Source organism: Hydra viridissima, unplaced genomic scaffold (genome assembly GCF_058129835.1).
Source record: "Hydra viridissima isolate aposymbiotic clone 2 unplaced genomic scaffold, HvirCarnegie_v1 scaffold_1, whole genome shotgun sequence".
In the NCBI taxonomy this organism is placed as follows: Eukaryota; Metazoa; Cnidaria; class Hydrozoa; order Anthoathecata; family Hydridae; genus Hydra; species Hydra viridissima.
Genome location: NW_028324300.1, coordinates 32391531 through 32415019, shown reverse-complemented (window position 1 = coordinate 32415019; position 23489 = coordinate 32391531). Strand labels below are relative to the sequence as shown.

General features: G+C 29.9%; 1 protein-coding gene, 1 long non-coding RNA gene and 1 pseudogene across 9 annotated transcripts; 2 read left to right on the top strand and 1 right to left on the bottom strand.

Annotated features, from left to right (window-relative positions):
- Positions 1 to 817: 817 nt before the first annotated feature.
- LOC145200815 (tyrosine-protein kinase transmembrane receptor Ror-like) lies at positions 818 to 21973 on the top strand. Of its 7 annotated transcripts, XR_016452834.1 has the most exons (14): positions 818 to 1135; positions 1418 to 1451; positions 1983 to 2017; positions 2190 to 2358; positions 2457 to 2608; positions 3692 to 3716; positions 3913 to 4061; positions 10019 to 10178; positions 13777 to 13916; positions 18889 to 18924; positions 19022 to 19131; positions 19231 to 19464; positions 19929 to 20104; positions 20421 to 21973. XR_016452834.1 is itself a non-coding variant. In XM_090088522.1 (13 exons), the coding sequence occupies exons 4-13, from the start codon at positions 2346 to 2348 to the stop codon at positions 21792 to 21794; spliced, it is 2454 nt and encodes an 817-aa protein (XP_089944648.1). In that variant the 5' UTR covers positions 818 to 1135; positions 1418 to 1451; positions 1983 to 2017; positions 2190 to 2345; the 3' UTR covers positions 21795 to 21973. The 7 variants fall into 7 exon arrangements, 6 of the variants coding, with proteins under 6 accessions (XP_089944648.1, XP_089944634.1, XP_089944642.1 ...); XM_090088522.1 differs by lacking the exon at positions 19022 to 19131 and having other exon boundaries at positions 2190 to 2353; XM_090088508.1 differs by lacking the exon at positions 19022 to 19131.
- LOC149894565 (uncharacterized) lies at positions 4758 to 5621 on the bottom strand (annotated as a pseudogene).
- On the top strand, positions 11983 to 13279 carry LOC149894564 (uncharacterized). Of its 2 annotated transcripts, XR_016452840.1 has the most exons (3): positions 11983 to 12179; positions 12374 to 12767; positions 12837 to 13279. It is a non-coding gene; the product is annotated as an uncharacterized LOC149894564 (long non-coding RNA). The 2 variants fall into 2 exon arrangements; XR_016452837.1 differs by lacking the exon at positions 11983 to 12179 and having other exon boundaries at positions 12458 to 12767.
- Positions 21974 to 23489: the final 1516 nt, after the last annotated feature.

The window sequence follows — 23489 nt, the reverse complement described above, 5'->3', positions numbered from 1 at the left end:
AATGGAATGAAAATGGGTACCCACAGAAGAAACGGATTGTTTTTAACACCCTGGGTTAAAGGAAGCTCAATCAGAGATGGAATTTACGTCAAAAGCGGAAGAGGGTCCGAACCCATCGGCGCCGGATTGCTTCTCGGACCAAACTCACCATTCTCAAGCATCCCTTTTTTAAGTTTAATTTTGTAAAAAAAAAATTTTGAGTTAAATAATTTTTCTTGGCATAATAAAGTGAACGGAAAAACTAGAATCTTGAGAAATGAGGATGGAAAAATTAGAAGTTTAAAAACACTTTACCAAATTGAATATTTAAGGAGCAAAGGATTAGGATGGCGCGAAATTGAAAGGTACAAATTAATTCTCGAAGAAAAACAAGAACAAGAACAAGAACAAAGAAAAAAAGAAATTTTTCGGGCAAGATTTAAACATTAAAAAAATTTTTACAAAAATTAAAAAGTTTTTTTTCATTACGCGTTATCACGTCATGAAAAATAAAATGTTTTGTCGTCGGAATTTTTGTCCCAGAAAATTTTCACCCCGCGATTATACAAAAATTTAACAACGATGATGAAAAATGATTTTGTCCCAGAACTCCCCTTTTCTAGTCGCCATTACCCATAAAATTAATAATTTATTTCTGTTTGCAAGCGCCTCCATCTGTTTATGGACGCCCGCTTACTATATGAACTGAACGGTATCGCAATAAACGCCCTTAGTTTCATCCGCAGAGTTATTATTTTTAATATTGAAGTTTTTTTATTTTAGATGTCAGAAAATCGGACATCCCCCCCTCTCCCCCAAAGAAATTCTAACTTAATCCATATTTTTTATTTCTAGCAACCCCAAGTGACACCATACAGGAGACCTGTTTTCAAAGTTATTTTTAACCGGTGATGCGGCTGCAATTCATATTTGACTTTTCATTCAGATTACGCTACCCTCGATGAATTTTAATTCTAATTGTTTTCTTATTTTTAAAATTAGTTCAAGTCTGGTATTTCTTACATGAATGTAGATTGATATTGAATTTCTATGTAATGTGTATAATTAAGTAAGGATTATTACACCTTGCTTTTATGGTTGGTTATGGATTTATTCGTCGTTCGCTTTATACTTTACTTATTTGTTTATAGAAGAGGTAAATATCTTGTATTACTTGAATTGCTATTTCAATTTGAATTATCAAATAAGCTGCATATATGTGTGGTATGTATGTATGTATGTATGTATGTATGTATGTATGTATGTATGTATGTATGTATGTATGTATGTATGTATGTATGTATGTATGTATGTATGTATGTATGTATGTATGTATGTATGTATGTATGTATTATGTATGTATGTATGTATACATCATGCATGTATGCATACATGCATGATGCATCCATATCTTTCTTATGTTCTTTCTCTCACATAGCTACATTTGGTTCTTTGAGTTTTGAGGAGGACAGGTAAATTTTTCTAAAATTGATTTAAAAAACAATGTTATATATAAATAACTCAACCAAAGGTCAATTCAAATTCAAATTTTAATGTATTTTGATTATAATAGTTCAGATATTTTTCATGCTCAATACATTAAGGTTATAATTAGATATTTATCTAAATTGATCTTAAAAGATTTATGGCACACAACAATAATGCAAGTTAGACATTAACTCTAAAGTTGTTAAAGAATTTACATAGATATGACTTCAAAAGTTATACTTACAATAATCCATTTCAATAAGATTCAACAAAAGCTGTTTATATTATTGTAAATAGCTTTATTTATATTATTGTAATAGCTTGAGTTGAATCTTACTGACATGGATTATTAAGGTTGACCTGAGCATTTTCCTGGAGCTTTTATGATCCATTTTAGGCAAATAAACTGGTTTTTGTTCAAGCAGTTTAATTAAAACTTTGTCTTCTAGCTATCATTATTTTGTTGATATTAAGAAATACAATTTTTTTTTTATTAAAGTCTGTTTTTATATCAGGGAAAGATTATGTGACAATGAAGAACCTTGCAGAGGTAAGTTTATACTCTATTGGCTTTTAAAGTTGATTATTGGAATCATAGAATATAGATTTTAAAATTTTCAAGATTATAGTAACCATTGTTTGACATTTAAAGCAACAGTTGTTGTCACTAATGATCTTGATAGTTAAGATTGGAAAAATGATTTGTTGTATTCACTTTTCAGCTCCAAAGATAAAATTTAATTCATTAAACATAACAGCATCTGTTGGTGAAACTATTGAACTAACTTGTGTTGCTCGTGGAAACCCTTTACCTAATGTTACCTGGGCGAAAAATGAAATCCCTATAACTGAGTTAAATAGAAATTTTGTCTTGAAAAATGAAAAGGTTAGGTAAGGTTTTTCTAAAAGATTATTTAAAGACAGTTTAATTAATCATGTAAATACTAGACATGGTTCAGTAAAAGCTATCTACTAATGATTACTTTTAGGCTGAAGGTAAACGGCCCTTTTCGTTTAGTAAATTCAACGCTTAAAATCAATGACATTTTAAAAACAGATTTTGGTTTTTACAAATGTGTGGCACAAAATGGTAAAGGTACTTCAAGTAGTTCAAATGCACTTATAACCAAGAAAAGTCGAAGTAAGTACAAAAATATGTTTCTCTTAAAAATATATACTGAAAAACTAACCCTTGATTAAAGAATAAGCTATTTTATGACATCAAAATTAGTACACTGTGTTTGTCTGTTACTGCCAGGGTGAATTTTCATTTTCTGCTTTAAGTTTTGTATGATAATCATTGTCAGCATCAGAAAAGCATTTCTAAACAATTTAAAATCTAAGCTAACAGCTAAATATTTATTTTCTATAACCTTACATAGTCCATGTTATTGGCAACTATTAACATTTTTAATAGCTACTAATCAAATGTATTTAATAAATGGTGACATTAGCCAATTCAATTTGTTCACTTAACGAATAAGAGGTGTTTGTAGGAATTTCCCAGGAAAATTAAAATCAAATATTCTTGATATCCCTGAAAATAGTTTTCAGGAATTCAGGAAAGACCTATCATTTTTTCTTCAAAATTTTTAAAAATTCAACAGCTATTTTTGGTGAATCAGTTAGTTGAATACTTTTGTTAACTTTTGAATTTTGACTTAATCTTTATTGCAACAAAGAAAATTTATGTTAAAATAATTTTAAATGTTAAGGCTTGTATGGTTTGGAACTGTTTTGATCATTTTGATCTTTTGATCAAAAGATGAAGCAAAATGTGGACATTTGCAGCTGAAATAGATTTTCCATAAGAGGAATAACAAAATCTGATCAAATTTGTGAATAAAGGCTTTGAGATAAAGGCTTCCTTTTCCTAAAAGTACAAACAGATTTTATGAATCCTAATCCTAATTATTGTAATAAAATGGTTGAAAAAAAAAACAACAAAAAATAAGATACCTAAAATGAAAAAAATGGATTCAAATTTAGCATAGATTTAAACGGATATTCTAAACATAGCTAGTATTATATAAAAAAGTTATAGCTTATAAAAGATCACCTTTATGCTTGTATTAATTTTGGACTGAAAAACTCACTGAATTCACAAAAATAACTTTAAAAGTGCAATTTGGATATAAATACATTAACTAGTTAACTGTTATAAATATCCAAAGAAATACAGAGAACTTATTATATTCTTACTTTAAAAGTTTTTTTTTTTTAGAAAGTAATTTATTGCAGCCAGAAAAGTAAGTGTTATAATTTTACTACTTAAGTTCTTGTTAATTTTCTAGTACAGATTTATTTGCTTTTGTAGCTAATCTAAGTATGAAAAATATTGTGAATATAAAAATTAAATATATTCTTTTTCTTTTTATCCTTATTAACAATTATGTTTTTTTGCAACTTTTTTTTTCTATTACATTAAAAGTCTCTTTTCTGTAGTGTTCCTGGCAGTTCAAAGTATAAAGGTTATAGCGAGACACAACAATGTGTTACAAAATTGAACAGTACTGCATGTGCAGCATTCTTAGATTCAACAAAATTGTTTTTTACAGATGAGACAACACCATTTAAACTTCTAATGCTATCAAGTAAGAAATTTTGGATAATTGTAAGCTGAAGAATTACTACCAGCAGCATAACATAGCACCACTACACTACATGAAACAGTACATGATAACAAACTTTATACTTTATTATATTTAATGTATATTTATTTTTATTTATTAATACTTTATTATTAATATTTATTAATAATTTATATTTATTTATTAATACTTTATTATATTTAATGATCATTTACTAAAATATTTAAAATAAATTAAGAACTATGCAAATTAACAACACTGAATTGGGATCAAGGTTTCATACCTGTATGCTCCCTTGATCCTACATAAATTTACCCTTGATCCTATTTTTGTATAATTGATCCATATCCAAATTTTTACTGTGAATGTGTAAAAATTGTTTTTAAGTCATTCAAAGAATGTCTATATTAAAAACCAATTAATCTTTTGTAAATTTACTCCAAATTTATTCCTTTTAATAGAAAAAACAAAAAAATCAATTTAAAAAAAAAATTTATGTAGGAAAAAAAGTAAAATCAATGAGACAAAAATGTTATTTGTTTACTGAGGCTCGACGTTTCCTCAGTTGTTAAAGTACAAAATTACTTCTCTAGAATATCCTTGAGTTGATCTACAAGACAATTCATTTAAATGTTGTGGTTCTAATGTATCACTTTTTTGTCTTTTTTGATTTATTTTTTTTCATTTCCTGAAACCTATTTAGTTCATTTCGAACAGGAGTTTCTGTGAGTATAAAGGTGTGCTGAGGCTTATGTTCTTTAATTCTTTAATAATTTCTTGATCCAAGCTTTGGAAATGGCTTAATTTTTTCTAGACTTACTTGATAAGTGGTGTTAATAGTAACACTGGATAGTTGACTTCCAGGGTCAGTTATTTTTAAAAACTGAATAGACAATAAACTAGACTAGAGATTGAATGATTAAAAGCTGGGACATGATCAATAGCAGAAACTGAATCAGCAGCATCTAGAAATGGATAAGCAATACTGGTTCTGGACAGTCTGTTAAAGATGAAGCCAAAAACTCCTTATCAGAAAATATGTTAGGATTAAAAGGTTCAATTCCTACCACAGCAAATCCTGCAGAAATGTTAGATGGAGTAAAGGCTTGTACATAAGCTTTACTTGCAACTGCAGCTATATAGTATGTTTATTGGTCTTGAATTAGATAGAACCAATCATCACAGGCTGCATTGTAATAGTATTTCAGTTGGTCATGCACTGACCAACCCAATGGCAGCTTGTGACTACAATGTGGTGGAAAAGATAGCAATCTTATGCCTTTTTTTTTTTTTTTTTTGTTAAATCTAAACATGGAATGGAAACATGGCTCTGGTTGTTGTTAAGAAGTAAAAGCACTGGATTAGCTGGTGGTTTCACATCTTGAATAAAATGTTTCATCCATTCTTAAAATGTTGCAACATCAAGCTAAAAGAATTTACAACCCCAACACATCCAGGTGGACCACCATTTATTATGCTTCCATTAAAATGAACTCTCGGAAAATAAAAATTGGAGGGGTTGAGTTTCCTATTGATAACTGCACAACAAACTGTTACTAGCATCCCTCTTTCTGCTGAAGTTATTCTTCCAACTTTTTTGTTTACTAGTAATTACTTTGACTGGTTTTTGTACAGTTTTGAGACCTGTCTCATCTACATTGTAAATGTTTTGTGGTTGAAACTTGAATCAGATGAACCTCTCTTAGATTGGTGAAAAATTTTCCGAATGTATAACGATTAAATACGGTTGCTTATGCCAAACTGCTAGCTTCTGGATTTGTTAAAGATAATTCTTTCCTGCTTAACATAAAACCAAGAAGCCACTGTTTTCTAGCATTTTGTGAACTAATCCAGGACTTAGGAATGCATTTAGAAAGAGTTATTGCAAATTCATAAGCCAGTTTTTGTGTTGTTTAGGCTTTGAAGCCTTTAAAAGATAGGATCAAAGGTGCATAAATGCATTAGGATCAAGGGTGCCAACCCACTCCATTTTCACAAAAATTTCTTTTTTTGTCCTATTAGATGGTTTTACAGCATAACAAAAACAACCATAGAAAAGGTGAATAATTCAGTTAGAAAATGGTATAAACAAAATTACTCAACATAACCAAATATTAAAGATGTGTTAATGATGGTAAAATAACTATTTTTTGCTATCAAAATAAAACTTTTTAGAAACAAATTTAACAATTACCTATTCTACTACCAAAACACAATTAACTTTGTAGATTCAATATTTATAACATGCTGTAGATTCAATATTTATAACATGCATTATCTCCATACTTACAAGTTGTGTAAGTATGGAGATAATTCTAAAAGACCAAAGGTGCATATGAATCAGGGATACAAGTTCTCACCTACACCTTTTTATTAAATTGCACTTTTTGATAAAAGATTGTCTGTTTGTTAATTATGCAAACTCCATATAGTTCATGCTTTGAACTAAACATTGCAGTTATATTAGTCAGGCAAGAATATGAGCATCACTTTGAACAATACAATGTTTATACCAAACACTTTAGAAAAATTATTGTGGGCATAAAAGAACTGTAAATATTACCAGAACAAAAATGAAGAGATTATAAGTACTGTTTGATTGATGCTTACTTTTTATGTTGAGCATTTTCTAACTTGTTGTGAATAACTTAAATAATGATATAGGTTTTTTGTTATTTTCAAATATTGATTTGTGTTGTTGCTTGTTTCTCTTTAGTTATAAGATCTCATAAGATCTTGTAAGACCTTATTTAAAGGATGGTTCATGAAAATAAATAGCTCAATAACTGATTTTTTAAATTAATTTTGATATTCTAACATTTCTATTGTAAATTCTAATTCTGCTGTTGTATGAATTTATTGTGGTCATGAAAAAATTCATCATTCTTAAATAACACCCTATAAATAAAGTTTCGGACAAATTTTAATTGCATTTATTATGTACAGGGTGCGGCAGCGATTCGCAAACTTTTTAGAACGTTTTTCAAAATGAATTTTTAAAGCACTAAAAAATTATTTTCATGGTATATTTTTGGTAATTTTGGTATTTGGTATTCAAGGTAAATTGTCTATTGATCCGATAGCTATTTTACGTTTGCTCCGTTGATCTTCCAGGAAAGTGTGCTCCATAGCTTATACTAAATCTATTTTTATCAAATTTTAACTTGAGAAAAATGAACATCTCAATTGGGCTTTTGTGCATTGTATATATGCTTCTATCAGAAACCAAAATGAAATTTGAATTCGAGGGGGTAGCCTCAAAAATTTGATTTTTAATGAATTTAAAAAATTATTAATAGGAGAAAAGTTGAAGATAAATACTTTTCCCACCTTAACATTCAATTAAGTCTCTTTTTTTTTTGATCACTACCTCAAGCCTAGGACGAAAGGACAGGTGCTTATTATATAGACCCTTGACATTGAGTTCCAAGCACAGGTAATTGATGACTTTAGTGACTTGAGACTTGAGTGGGTCTTTTTGCAAGCCTTACTCTCAACTACGCTCCACACACTATAGTGAAGGGGATTCAGGTCAGGGCTGGATGGTGGCCAAAAGTGTTTGGGCCAGAAATTAGCCATATTGTCCTGAAGATATTGTTCAGTTTTTCTGGACGCATGACAAGGTGCATTGTCCTGTTGAAAGATGTAATTGTTTTCTGGGAATGTCTTCTTCAGCCATGGCACCACATAGCGTTTTAGTAAGCGAATATACACATCAGAGGTAACTTTTTCTTTCTCTTTGATGTGGATTGGTGGGCATTTCTCTCCATTAGAAACGATGATTCCTAGCATCATGATGGACTGAGGGTGCTTGGTGTGACACACAGGTGGTGCTTTGTCACCCTTCTGTACAATGAATCTGTCATTATGCCTATTTATCACACAGTCAACACTAAAAAGTTTTTCATCTGAGAAAACTTTAACTGTTGACGAAGCATGGATTTTTAGCTGATTCAGAAGCTTCTTTGATTGTTCCAATCGTAAAGTTTTTAGTCTTTCTGTTAAAAGTTGACATGAAGGTTGGGCCACACTGACTTTTCCAAGTGTTTTTAGAGTTCTTCTGACTGTCCTTTCATCAATATTGAACAATTTTGCTGTCTTTCTAATGGATACAGTAGGATTCTTTTCAACATGCTTATTAAGATTTCTGTGAACTTTTTATCAACTTTTTTATTCACTGGAGATGGCATTTTGGCTCTTTCTGCTCTGCCACTTTTTTTCACTTTGTAAAATGTAGTTTTAGATACTCCAGAAACACGAATCACTTCACGTGCAGACAAACCTGCGTGAATCAAATTTAAAACTTCGGTTCTTTTGGCTTCCATTGTAAAACTTTTAACTAAAATGTTTTCTATTCACAATTTTATTAAAATCTAAGACGGTCATTGAACATTAATCAACAAAAACAAATTGCGGAAGTATTTTATTTACATCACAAAACCTAGCCAAAAATTAGTTCGCTAATCGCTGCTGCACCCTGTAATTTATTTCATGCATGTAAAAAACCTTTACAAAAAGGATTTTTTGAAAGAGGATTTTATAATCTAGTTAAATTTAATTTGATTAAGTTAAAAATATTATTTAAATATTGAAAATAAAATGGTCAAAGTAAAGGACCTCTAAAAAATTATGGAAATTTTTTTCCAAAAAAATTGGGAAAAAGGTAAAGCATTTGTTGCTAAGCAGTTTATGGAATGGGGTTTACCCAGATCAACTGCTTACGATAAAATTGTAAAATTGGAGAATGGATCTCTAAAAAGAAAAGTTGGAAGTGGTCGAATTGTTAAGGTAGCTACTAAAGAAAATATTCCAAAGATTGCTGCATTTTTTGAAAGTAAGTCAGGGTGCTCCCAAGAGAAAGTAGCTCAAGTTTTTAACTATAGTCAAACTCGCATTTCCCAAGTATTAAAAACAATGACTAACATTCGAACTTTCAAAAAAACAAATTGTCCAGATCGTAGCCATCAACAGAAGAAAGCTATGTGTCCTAAATGTTGTAAATTGTACAAAAATTATAAAAACTTGGATTTTGTTATAGATGATGAAAGCTATTTTACTTTAAACAATAGCACATTAGCTGGTAATGATAGGTTTTATGCCGCTGATCCTTCTCAATGTTCTGACCAAGTAAGATACAATTTGCATAAAAAGTATGAGGACAAGCTCTTAGTTTCTTGTTGCATCAGTCCCCGTGGAATAAGCCCTCTTTATATTCATCACAGTAAGCAGGCAATCAACCAGTACACTTATAAAGAGATACTAGAAAAAACTTTACTTCCTTTAGTATCAGAATATTATAAAAAAGACAATAAGTTTATCTTCTGGCATGATCTAGCTTGATCACATTACGCAAAGTCGGTCATCGACTTTTTAAAATTGAAAAAAATCAAAGTTGTACCCAAAGATATAAACCCAGCTAACGTTCCAGAAGCAAGACCAATTGAAAACTTTTGGGGTGATTTAAAACGGCTAGTGTACGAGAATAATTGGAGAGCTGAGAATTTGGAAGAGCTTGAAGCAAGAATTAGATATTGTTATTCAAAGATGAATAAAGAAATTTTCCTTACTCAAATAAAACATCTTTCAAAAAAACTTTATAATATTGCTAAATATGGTATTTGAAATAATTATTTTAATATACTTATAAACTACGTATACTAACATATTTACCATTGAAACATTAACTAATAAAACTTATTAGTTCTTAAAATATTAGTTTTTAAATTTTGTCCAAAATTTTATTTATGAGGTGTTATAGTAAGGGGAAATTCAGGGAATTTGCTATACAATATATACCAGAGAATTAGTTTTTCCATATATGTTTAGCTTGCACATTCTTTCAGTGTTAATTCTCTGCATAACACTGTTTGCTTGTAATCATGACTTTAAATTTTTTAATATGACAGTATCAATTGCAAAAAAGAAAAAATTTGCAATAAGTCTTTAAAAATTTTTTGTAGAAATTGCTGAGTTTGAAAGTTCAAAGTCTTTCTTTTCTCAACGATGTCGTGGTCATGCTATCTCATTTTTGTGCTTCTACAATTTACCTTATTGTCAAAATTCCCCTGACAGTAAGCCCAAAAAGATGGATGTATGTCAGCAAGATTGTTTGAAACTTAGGTATGATCTTTCTATGTGTGTGTGATTGAGAAATTAAAGAATATAGTTCACTTAATTCTATTAATTATTTGAGTCCAAGATCAATAACGTCAAAAAGATGTTACTAAAACTCGTAGAATCTCAAAACAACTCAAAAGAAAAGAAAGTGCAAGAGACAGAAGACAGAGAACAGTTATCAATTATAATTTTACCTAAATGTTTATAAAAAAAAAAGAACCGCTGCAAAGAATTTATTTAGAAAGTCTAATGATAAAGAAGACAGTACTGAAGATTTGGAATCCTATAGATTTCATTATTGAGAATCTTTTTTATTATTCATTATAAGTTAAAGTGTTTTGTTTGTTGTTTTTGAGACCTTTTTCCTTCAGAAGTATAAAAAATTGGAAAAAAAGTTAAAAATATATGGTGCCCTTAAAAAGACAAAAATATTAACAGTGCAGTGTTTTTTAAGCAACCAAAACTATATGTTCCTATTAAACAAGTGAAAAACAATTACTATTCTTATAAGGGGCCTATTCATAGCCTCTTTTTAGACTCTTGTTTACGGACTTAAGTTAAATATTTTTCGTTTTATGTTAAATATTAGTCATTATATGTTCGGAAATTTTTTTAAAAACAATCTTTTAAAACAAAATTTTAAAAAATTTTAGATTTCTGCACTATAACTTGACTTTTTTCTGAAAGTTATATGGTCTGTTTATATTTTTGAATTTTCCAACCTTTGTTTAGTGCTTTTCAAGATAAGTTATAAGCAATTTAATTTTTTTGTCTTTTTAAGGGCATTATAACAGTAATTGGAAATTAATTTCCGAAGGAGAGAAAACTAGTAAAGCTGTAAAAGCTGCAATTTGATTAAAGTTTTTATATTTAGTTCCTAGAAACCTATTAGGGATGGCACTTTTACTTAATTTGATATTAAAAAGTTACTTTTAAACAAATATTACTTTGCATAACTTAGATTAAATTATCAAGTATATTTACATTTAAAAGTTATTAATTTTTTAAAAAGTAGCATAGTAAAATAATATATTACATGTAAAAATTACTCGCTTAAAGTTAATTTTAAAAATGCGTAACTTTTACTTGTTAAAGTAATTTATTATTACTAGTAAAAGGAATTAACATAAAAATGTTATTTACTTTTTATTTGTCCATGTAAATTAATGTAAAAGTAAGTCTTGTGAAAGTAATTTACTTTAAAAAGTAATTTAGATTTAGATGGTTTGCGAAATGTAAATAAAATGTAAAAAAAAAAAGAATTAATGTTTTTATTTTCCGATGTTTTACGATGGTTTGTGGTAGTTTGCAAAGTTTTGCTGTAATTTTGCGAAAACCTCGTAATTATAGATAAATACATCGGAAATATCACAATATTACAAATTTATACTGTAAACACGATTTATTGTGAAATTACACGAAAATATCGTACGATGATGCGTAAATCTCGAAATATATCGGAGAGTGCGTGAAATTCTCCCCATCGCACAGTGGGCCAGGTGGTAGACAAAACCTCAAAAAAAAATATTCGAAATACTTCCAACTACTTAGTATATTATGTATATAAGAGCATAATGTATGGTTTAATACATTATTGGTAGTTTGATAGTACATCATAAATGTACAAATATCATTTACAATTGAATATATTTAGAAATTCATTTATTAATTTTTATAATAGATATATCACCTACAACTATGACAATGAATAACCTTTAAATTATTTAACTTATGCGAAATTAATTGACACATTATTAAAATTTAATTTTATAGCTTTACGAAAAATACCACCATAAATTCCAAGGTCTTGTATTAAACTCACAGTTTCATTTTGAAATATAAAGGCAAGATTCTTATTTATAATATTAAAATATTATATTAAAAGTGGCGCATATAATTTAGAACCTGCTGGAACCGCTTATTATTGTTAAAACAAGTTAATACAATATATGTACAGCCTGTTGGTGGTGTTTAATTCTGCTCTTAGCTGCCCCTTTAAGTTTGGTAAACATTTAAAAAAAGATATTTTCGTAAAATGCTGTTAGCGACAAACCTATTTTTTTGGTTTTAGGTAATAATAGGTGCTGTGCTTATTATACTGGCCTAATTAAATGTAGCTGAAATGAAAATAATGGCCATATTCATGTTATATTAGTTTATAGTGGTTGCACTAATTATGTTAAAATCATTTTTTGTAGTTGATATGAAGATAAGTGATGTCCATAAACGTATACGGCATGACCAACTAAAACCTAGTGATAAATCATTTTCTTTGTCTGTAGAAGCTATTCTAGTCTCTATGAATTTGGGTTCTACTGGATGTGCTGCGTTTTTAAAAGTATATCAAAAGAAATGGAAGGATGCAAACCGGGGAAATATAAAGTTGGAAATATAAGGAAATATAAAACCTGCATTCCTGGATTAGGTTTTTTGAAATGGTATTACATATTGGATACAAGCTGGAAACTCAAAAGTGGCAGTCTAGAGCTATTGAAGATAAGGAAAATGTTAAGCTAGTGAATAAACGTATCCAGATAGAATTTATGAACCAAATAGGACTGGTTGTGGATTTCCCAAAAAGTGGAGGATCTGGTAAGTGAAATTACATAAATACTTGTATATGAATCATCAGGTTAACTATCACATATATGCAATTTGTAGGTACCAGTAATGATGGAAACACCGCCCGACGAGCCTTTGCAGACTATCAATCAACTGCCAAAATTTTGATAGTAGATGAAACTCTTTTATTTTTACATCATTCTAGTCACTTTATCATCTGGATTTGAAATTGGTACTGTCAAGTTTAAAGAGTTTTGTATTACTGCTCTTAAACTTTACATATCTAAGTATTCCTGGTATTACATGTCACAATCAGTACACAAAATTTTAGTTCATGGCCATGCCATTATTGCTAGACAGTACTTGCCAATTGGACTGATGTCAGAGGAGGCACAAGAGGCCCGCAACAAGGATTTTAAAAAGTTTAGGGAAGATTTCAGTAGAAAGACTTCTAGAATAGATACAAATCGCGACCTGGTTAACAGACTACTTGTATCTAGTGATCCTGTCATAACATCATTAAGAAAAGGTCATAACAAAAATAGTAAGAGTTTTAAAAAAATCCCCAGTGAAGTTCTGGCTTTGCTGAGGGAATCAGCTCCACCTTCTTCTTATTCTTTGTAGCTAAACACAATTTGTTGTTTGATTTTTGAAAAGAAGTTTGATTTTAAAAAAAAATTTTTACTAAGCCTATTAATTGTAATTTTGTTATTAAAAATTAAAATATTCTTGATAAAAATAAATATTATTTCATGTGTAATGATTATTTATATATCTAAATGGATTTGGGGAGCAATTGGGTAATAATTAGGTTTTGTCCACCATATCCTATATATCTGGCCCACTGTGCATCGGCCTCGGACTACATCACACCTCCAATGTGATACCATTCCTCACCATCGTATCACATCGGAGTCACCTTTATAAACTATTTCTCACATCGGAATTTACGCATTTACGCAACTTCCGTTGGCGGGATGCTCTAATTTCTGCATATTTACATTTGACATGTAATGCATGTATTTTTTATCTTTTATAGCACTGATTACTGCCAAAGCGAGTTCTTACGGGCCAAAGAAGATAATGAACTAAAATTATATATACCTTATAATTGCAGCACTCTTTCTAAAGAAAACTGTATTACTATTTTCAAAGAAAGTCTTCCTATTCACAAAGCAGGTAACTGGTCTATTACATACATACATACATACATACATACATACATACATACATACATACATACATACATACATACATACATACATACATACATACATACATACATACATACATACATACATACATACATACATACATACATACATACATACATACATACATACATACATACATACATACATACATACATACATACATACATACATACATACATTGAATGCATTGTGAAAAAAGATAACTTTGTTGGTACTTAAAGTACTGGTGTCACAGGTAGGAATGACTTAATGGTAAATATCACTAAAATATAATAAACTGTAACTGAAGATAGGAAACGCTGTATAGTGTGTAATACCTTGGTACAAATCGCTATACAGTGTTTCTTACCGGTGAGAAGAATGAAATCACTGATCTCAAAATGTAACTAGATAGCGTATACAGAAAAATTTTTTGAAGCCAGTTTTGGCTTCCCAAGATGGCAGCGGAATAAACGAATGGTGATATGAAAATTAAGAAATTGATGATAATCTAGTTTTATTTCTTTAGCTCAAATATTGATAAATGAAATTTAGTTTGTTTAATGATAGTGAAGAAAAAGTATTTGCTTGGTTGTGCAGAAATCTCAAATTTCAAATACCGTGGTGTGACCTAACAAAGTCCTATGCTTTAAGAAAGTCCTAATTTAAGAAATAACAAATTTCATACATATAAAATAAACATTTAGAAAAAAAAAAAAGAAAGTTATTTTAACTAACTAGATATCTAGTTAAAATAGCTAAGTTATTTTCCCCAAATGTTTATTTTATATATACGAAATTTGTCATTTCTTAAGTTAGAACTTTCTTAAAGCATAGGACTTTGTTAGGTCACACCATGGTAGTAAGCATTTGTTATATAATTTATGTACCTTTTAGTTCTTAACTACCCAATGCTGTGTGCTAGAAGATTAACAACACAACAGCATAGTAGGCAACTGATTTTTTTTTTAAGATAAAATGTTTTTTAGGCATTATTTTATCAGATAGGCACTACAAAATTATAAATGCTGCATGAACTTTCAGAGGTTAATTTATATATATATATATATATATATATATATATATATATATATCATGTCATATCATATCATATCTTATAAAAATATTTAAATATGATAACTTTTGTTAATTGCTTCCTAAGCTTTTTTCCAGTTATTTTGGCAGTTTGTTTTTTACCCAGGTGATAAAGATATATTTTTGCATAGTTTTCTGAAGTAAGTTTAATCAGTGCAAATAAATGGTTATCAGTTATAGCTGAGTCAAACATATGAGAAGTTTGTTCATTGATTATTTTTGAGTAATCAACTGATCTCAAAACAGCACTAGAAATGGCATTTGAATTCCTATTTCATTTGGAAGGTGGCCATTTATTGAGGCAAGCAACCTTTAGAAACATCTTTCAGTTTCTTCCCATATGATAACAACACTTTTTGTTGGTTTAATTAAACCTCCTCTGTCTTTGAATTTTAAAAAACTGCTTTGTTCGAAATGATAAGAAAGTACTAATGCATTCCAACATTTAATGCAGATGGTTTATTGTAATTTTATGTATCATACATTTTTTGATAAGATAATGGTGATGTTTGATAACATACAAAATATATGTTATCAAAAAATTCCCTTAATAAGCCGTTTTGAATAACAACTCAAAAACAATTGACTCAATAATTGAGAGCTGGAACATTACAAAGAATAATATATAGGTAAAATAATATATATTAAAAAATAATATTTTGTATTTGATATTTTTATTAAATACTATATCCATTAATTACATATATATGTTAAATAATCCTAGAAGAAACCCCTGAGTTGTGTGTACTCACAGCACTCAGCTAATAGCTCATGCAGCATGTATATATCTGGTATCTTGCTACAAAAATTGAAAATATAAAATTTGTCAAAATTGTAAGCAGACACCACTGCCGCTTACCATACAGTTATGTTATCTACCTTCTAGCACACTGAATTGGGTAACTAAGAACTAAAAGGTACATAGATTATGCATGAATATTATTTAATCGTAAATTGCACTTAAAAAGTAAATCGAATATCTTGTATCTTAGTATCTAAATAATTAATTTGTCTGATTTTTTAGAAATTAATTCATTTCTTTAAAATTTTTAAAACTTTATTTCATAGTCTAGTTTTTCTTTTAAAACTCTGTTTATTTTCTTTCATATCTCTGTAAAAAGGCTTATAAAATGTACATCGATCACTGCTAAGAGCTCCGACCGCCGCCATCTTGGGAGGCCAATTTTGGCTTCAGTCTTTTTTGAAAAAGACAATTAAATACGCTATCCAGTTATATTTTGAGATCAGTGGAATGAAATACTATAATAGATGATAACCTTCATATAATAGCAACATCTTAGAAACTATTATGATAATATATATGATGATAACCTTCATATAATAGCAACATATCTTAGAAACTATTTTTTAAAAATGAAACTGTAAAAGAAACTCAATTAAAGTGTCTGTCTAAACATTTCATGGTATAAGATGTTAAAAGATTTTTAAATCGTAATGATATTATTCACAATGAATTTTTTTTTTTACTATACGGGAAGGTAAAAAACTTGAATATATACGAGGGTAGAAAATTTTAATATGTGAGTGCAAGAAATTAAAGTATATGAGTGAGGTTCCAGACCCCCCCCCCCCTTGATTTATTCTCTTGTGTCTAAATGGTAAGCTTGTGTTTAAATGCTTAACAAGCAATTCTTAAATATACAATTTTTGGAAGGATTCCAATTAGTTTTGGTGTGTAGGCTCACAATTCACTGGAACATTAACAAGATCTAACAATACAAAATAAAGACGTTGAAGACGTTAAAGATATTCATGCTAAAGTGTCTTTAAACTAATCATTATTTACAATTTTGTTGTAATATACACCAATTTTTTGCAGATTAATTATCTGATCATGTTCCTTTGTTTCTACAAGTTTGAAAAATTGTTTGCGCATTGAAGAGGCTGTTTGTAAAAATGCCAGCAATATTTTGAGGGTTGAGGAGGCTTATAATAAACAATTATTGGTATCTAACTATATAAACAACTATAGGTGCCCAATATTTTATTATTTTCCATTTTTACATCTGATGTATTTTAAAACTGATTTTGAAATATATGCTTCAAACCTATTTCTATATTCTGATTTCAAAAGAGTTTTAATTGTGAATTGACGTAATATAACATAAAGTCTTGACAAACTATCTGACTTATGGCTCCAAATAGACATGCAATCGCCTTAATTTTATAACGCAAAAAACAGTAAAGTGTTCGGTACCCAGGTACAGTGTTTGACACCTAGGTACGAATCACTTGTCAAGTGACATGTACCATACATGAAGAGTTTCTACACCGGCAATCTTCAGCTAAAAAAATTTAAAGAAAAAACTGTTATAGAAGAAAAGGTTTAAGAAAAAGAAAAAACCCTTTAAATATATTTACCTCAGTAACTTGGTTTTCCAGGACTGAATTATTGAGATTATATGATCTAGCAAATTACTGGAGTATTTGAAGTCAAGCAACTCAAATTTTAAATAGAATCGATTCCGAGCTTGTTAAAGTGCGCGTGTAAGCAGGCACGCGTACTGTATGAATATTGATGTGTGATTAATGGCAAATGTAAGACTAACAAAATTTTTTTTCCTAAGGGAAACATGCAGCAATTGCGCAAGCGTAATTAAGATTGCATCAAAAAAAGAAATGATGTAATATCTGACCAAAAACACTGCAATAGAAAACAGTTCTAATTTAAAGCTTTGAAATTTGTAGTGCATGCATTAGTTAATGTTATTTTCAACTTATCTTTTTCCTTCGATAATTTACCCATTTATTTTTAATAAGAAAGCTTTCAAGCCTTTTATTGTATTTGTTAATTTGCGCTTCGATTAACAATTTTAAAGACAGACATCTCATGTTATTTTTATTAAGTTTAAGTTAAGTGGTTTTCATGTTTTCTTTCAGTTTGTCATGAGATTAAAACATTAAAAAATATTGCGACGTATTTTTCTTGCTTCGTTCGTTTAAAACTGAAATATTTTTTTATTTGCAAGCTTGTGAGTATTAACTTCAAAACGTGCTTTAATCTCGCTTATTTTGTTCTAATCAATCTTCTACGATTAAACTTAAAGATGTGATATGTATTTAGAAAATAAAAAGTTGTTGCTAGTATCAAGTTTCCCATTTAAGAAAAACTGAAATCGGGACAATGTTACTTTATACATATGTAATTACTATATGTTATTTTATACATATGTAATTATTGTTGCATCCAGATGTTTCATTTAAATTTTTTCGTTTAACTTCGCGATGCGTAAGTTTTTTTTTTAAGTTGTTTTTTTTTTTTTTTTATTTTTAAATTTACTCTCAAATTTTTTACTCAACTCGTAAATTTACTATTCAGAAGTCAGCCAAGATATACATTTGTGACTTAATATTCTTTCTTATGTTTAGTGGTATCTTTATTTCATATTATTTTAGGTCTTTTGCAAACGTTAAAGAATAAAAATTTCATTGTATAAATTGAGTGTTTTAGCCGCTATCTTTTTCTTTTACTCTTTTTCTAAAAAGAACAACTAAAAGAAAACTCTATTATTTTTATCATATGGTTTTTATAAGTTTTTATCCCTAAACTTGTGGCATCTAGTACTGTAATGATAATTTGGAGATTATCATCAAGTATCGATTTAAAAAGAGAATCTTTTAATTGAATTTGGTAATAGTTAATAGATTCTCTTGATACTTAGGAGGTTTTAGTAATAGTTGGAAGATACAAATGATATTTGGGAAAATCTAATTTTGGTTGGTTGGTCTAAAGTTGGGAACTGTTTTTTGAAGTTTTTAACAAACTTAGTAGAGATTGTTCATTTTTTATTAATTTTTGTTTTTAAAAATTGTGCTTTTAACAATTTTTTTTCTCTATTTAGCACCAAACGGCGTTGAACCGAAATACGTCAATGTCAGTAAGTGTTTTCTATAAGCATGCTGTCTCTTAAATTTCGTTATAACATCTATTATTTTGAGAATTGTTTTCGTTTATTTTTACGTTAAAACACGTAGCGTTCGGTATAACGATATTTTGGGGACAAACCAAAAATGAATATAAGTTAATGATAAATAGCGAAGAAAGTCGATCAGATGGATCGATATGTTCTTCCGTAAGCTTTTGGGTATGTTAATGTAATTATATTCTACCTTGAACCTTCGGCTACAATCGATTTAATTTCACAATCGTGGAGGTTCTTACTCGAACTTTATAAATGTTCTAGATGACCACTGTTATTTCGGCAAAGGTGAGTTTTATCGTGGTGTCATTAACCGATCTGAAACTAATTTGAAATGCTTTGATTGGAGTTTGACCATTGAGGGGAAAAAGTACCCCAGTTATTTGGCTGGTCATAACTACTGCAGGAATCTTGGTAAAGTTAAAGATCGTCCTTGGTGTTACGTTGTTGACGAATCTAGGAAGATGTTCATTGAATACTGCAATGTACCTCGATGTGGTAAGATATTTTCGATCAGAATCTATGCATTTCGCGTAAAAAAACGATGTGATAATTCTTTCAGAACTTAATCCATTTCGTAGACATTTTCATAGTGTTTAAATAACTTCCCTACCTTCAGTATTAATTTGGTTGCTTTTGAATTAATCGAAAAAAATATCCTAACGCTAAATATTGTGCACGCTTAAATTCTTCATGTTTGTATCCTCAATTACTCACTTTACTAGCCTCCATTAAATAAGGTCGTTTTTTAGCGGTATCGGATTTCGTTTGAGTGAATATATAATGGTAACCGTTGAAAAGCAAGTTTGTTATCATATTTTGTATGTATATTTTGTATAAGTGAAAGGTAAGAAAGTGTAACCCCATATGTTTATTTTTTAAGCCACTCCCCTCGTCAGATATTCTGTGACGTTTTAAAGTCATAAATTGTTTATTTTATAAAACCTTTTTTTTTTAAACAGCTGATGCGATTCACCCTCAAGTGACCAGTATATGGTATACTATTATACCTTGCCTAATTTTTTCGTTCGTTGTTTCGTTGGTTATTATTTCATTGGCGTGGAGACGTCATAAAAAGCATTATTATCAATCTCCTCCTCATTTACCAGTTCAAATCTTCCCAAGAGTCAGTCCGAAAGTTAGATTTTTTTTTTTGATATTTTTTAATATAAGAATTTTAAAATTATATCTTTTTTTATAGTTTTACTTTTGTATTAAATTTATAGTTTGATTAACATGTTAACCGCCAATAGGATTTTTGTAAAAGGTCCGAAAATTGTTTTCACGTTTTTAGGTTTAACTTCATATTATGGGTCGAAATACAATTACTTCATTTGTTTTGAGATATTTTTAAGCTAAAGTCTGGTATGTTGTATCACCGGTGACTGACACGGCGGTCAACGTGTTAAGCAAGTTGCGATTTTTTTAATGCGATTTTTATCTTTCGTTTTAAGATACTTGAAATTGATCGTGCAGATCTATGTGATTTTCGTCTTCTCGGAGATGGGAGTTTGGGCTGTGTATATTCTGCTGATTACACGGGAAACAAAGATGGTAAAACATTCACTGGGTGTGTTGCCGTTAAGTCAATTATTAACAAAGCTTTGCCCAAACAAATTGAAGACTTCGTACGCGAAGCAGAAACACGATCAAATTTTAAACACGAAAATGTTATCGCTTTAATTGGTGTTATAAGCAAAGAAGAGCCCCTTTCACTCATTTATGAGTTCACCGAGTTCGGAGACTTACATGAGTATTTGCTTCGTCATTCCCCTAACTTTAGTGATGCCCATGCTAACGATAACTGCGAACCTTTGGAGTTTAGTGACCTGTTAGCTATCAGTACTCAGATTGCCAATGGTATGGCGTATCTGAGCTCGCATGCTTTTGTTCATAAAGATTTAGCTGTGCGAAATTGTTTAGTTGCAGAAAATGGCATAATAAAAATTTCTGATTTCAGTGGTCTATCAGATATGTATGCAAGTGACTATCTCCGCAGTACCGAACACCCTCCACTACCTATCCGATGGATGAGCCCTGAGAGTTTATCTCAATTAATATCTTCGAGCAATTGTGTGAGTTTCTCAAGCGCTAGTGATATTTGGTCGTACGGCGTAGTATTGTGGGAAATATTTTCTTACGGATCAAGACCTTACTTTGGTCTGAGCAATGCTCAGTGTATGCAGCTAATAATGGAATTCAAATTACTGCCGTGTCCTCCTGGCTGTTCATCTGCCATTTATAATATCATGATAGAGTGTTGGGCAAAAGATACTTCCATGCGATGTGGATTTATAGAAATATGTAGTAAACTTAAATGTTATGGAGATATGGTATCTCATAACAAAAACTCTCGAGTAACAGCCTTTCATTCAAGTAACAGCCTTCAATCAACCAACTCGGTACAGAGGTCGGCCAACTCATTACAGTCTCATCGATCTGATTTTTCTGTTAATAACAATATTGCAATGCACACACCTCGCAATGGGAACATTTTTCAATACCCCCAGCATGATCGTCCTATGATGAATCTTTACTCTCGTGAAAAACGTACGTCAAGTAGAGAGAGTCCAACTTCGCAAGTTGGACATCAAGATTTCGAATTCATGCCTTTATCCTCTCTACCACGCTCGAACAGTCGCCAGCCACCACCTAGTTTTGTCTCCAGTTACTATCCACCTTCAATGAACTGTCCCCCAGCATCTGCTGTGTTAAGTCGGCCTTCCAATTCTAGTCACTGCTCTAGTAGTTGCAGCCGCTCAGGACGCAGCTGTAACTCTCCGTCTGTACCTAGCAGTTGTGCTAATAGCTCACATATTTACTTGTAGCTCGATTTTTTTTGTTGAAATGTTAGCTTGTAGCATTGCTAATTCCATCTTTATATTCCAATTTGTAATTAGTTGTCCTCAATTTGATTTTATTTGTAAATAAATGTAATCTTTGAACATTTGTACAATATGCTAGGTGCTGCATTAGTAACATGAGTTTCTCAAAGTATTTAATTTTACATACATTGTTTTCACTCTGACGTAAAGATGTCAAAATAAGGTTCGATATGGATTTTGCAACGATTGCAGAATATATACCGTAAATTAAGAGTTACTTTTAAACGCTTTATTACATATATATATATATATATATATATATATATATATATATATATATATATATATATATATATATATATATATACCAGGCTTGGTCGGGAAAAGGGTGCGATCGCAACATTAATCTTGAACATGCATAAAATATTTATTTGCGACAACTTGGCTACGGCTCTTTAGATATTTTGAGAACATTTCAAAAAGTACATGAAGCCGTGGGCAAGTTGTCGCAACTAAATATTGTATGCGTGGTCAAAATTAGAGTGCGGTCGCACGCCTTTCCCGACCAAGCCTGATATATACATATATATATATATATATATATATATATATATATATATATATATATATATATATATATATATATATATATATATATATATATATATATATATATATATATATATATATATATATATATATATATATATATAAATACACATAGTAATATAGGGCAGACCGGGGATAGTTAGCTACAGTTTTAGTTTTTGAACTCTGAGCAATTCTGGGTGAACTTTATTGAGGATATCAAATTGCAGTTCAAAAAAATATGGATTTGGCAAGCATGTTCAAGTGTCAAACATTAAAAAATGATAAAAATTGGTGGCCCAAAAAAGGGCCTCCAAAAAATAAAAAAATATTTGCCAACTTATAGTAGGGGTAGGTTGCCTATTCTCTCAGGGTAAGTTGGCTCACCATATGAAGAGACAAGTTTAGCAACATTAAGCATATATTTCAAGCGCATCTTTTTTATGAAAGCTCTTGATGATTTTTATCCAACAATATTTTTTGACATTAACTTTTATTGCCCATAAGTCGATCGAATTGACTTTCCTTCTATAAAAATACCATCAACAGCATTTTTTGTAACATTTTTAGAATTTACAGGCCTATATACTTTTTTTTTATAATTTCGCATGTCTGTAGATCTGTAGTGTTATATTACTTAAGTGAATTTACGGCTAATGTGAAAAGTTGTAAGTTGGCACATGTTGCCAACTAGCCCCGCGATCATTGTGCCAGCTAACCCCTAAAGCTTTTTGCTTACAAAATGGCTTATAAACCCCCACCACTGATCTCAAATTATAACTGCAAGGTTTGTAGATTTGGGGTCCTAATATTAATGAAATACCCTATGAAAATCTTTTTAGTTGGTAATAGTACGTGTCTTTGGGAGTCCATATTGAGGTGTTTTAAAATCCTTCATTAACATCCTAATGGAAATTTGTATCTCTAAGTATTTATAGACTAAATGATCTAAAATTGGACTTTGTCAGTGCTAATTTCATACAGCAAACATGCTCTGTGAAAAAAATTAATAAAATAAGAAATGTTACCAAGCGATTATTTGAGTTTTCTTATTTTTATAACTTTTTTCAAAACTTGATTTATTACGTTGATTCAAGAGCATTTTTGAAA

Excerpts from the sequence above, each read along its gene's own strand:
- LOC145200815 (XM_090088508.1), top strand. The coding sequence starts at position 1,084 with ATGGATTTATTCGTCGTTCGCTTTATACTTTACTTATTTGTTTATAGA. Across the intron at positions 13,917-18,888 it reads TCTTCCTATTCACAAAGCAG|CACCAAACGGCGTTGAACCG; the intron begins GTAACTGGTCTA and ends TTCTCTATTTAG. Across the intron at positions 19,465-19,928 it reads CTGCAATGTACCTCGATGTG|CTGATGCGATTCACCCTCAA; the intron begins GTAAGATATTTT and ends TTTTTTAAACAG.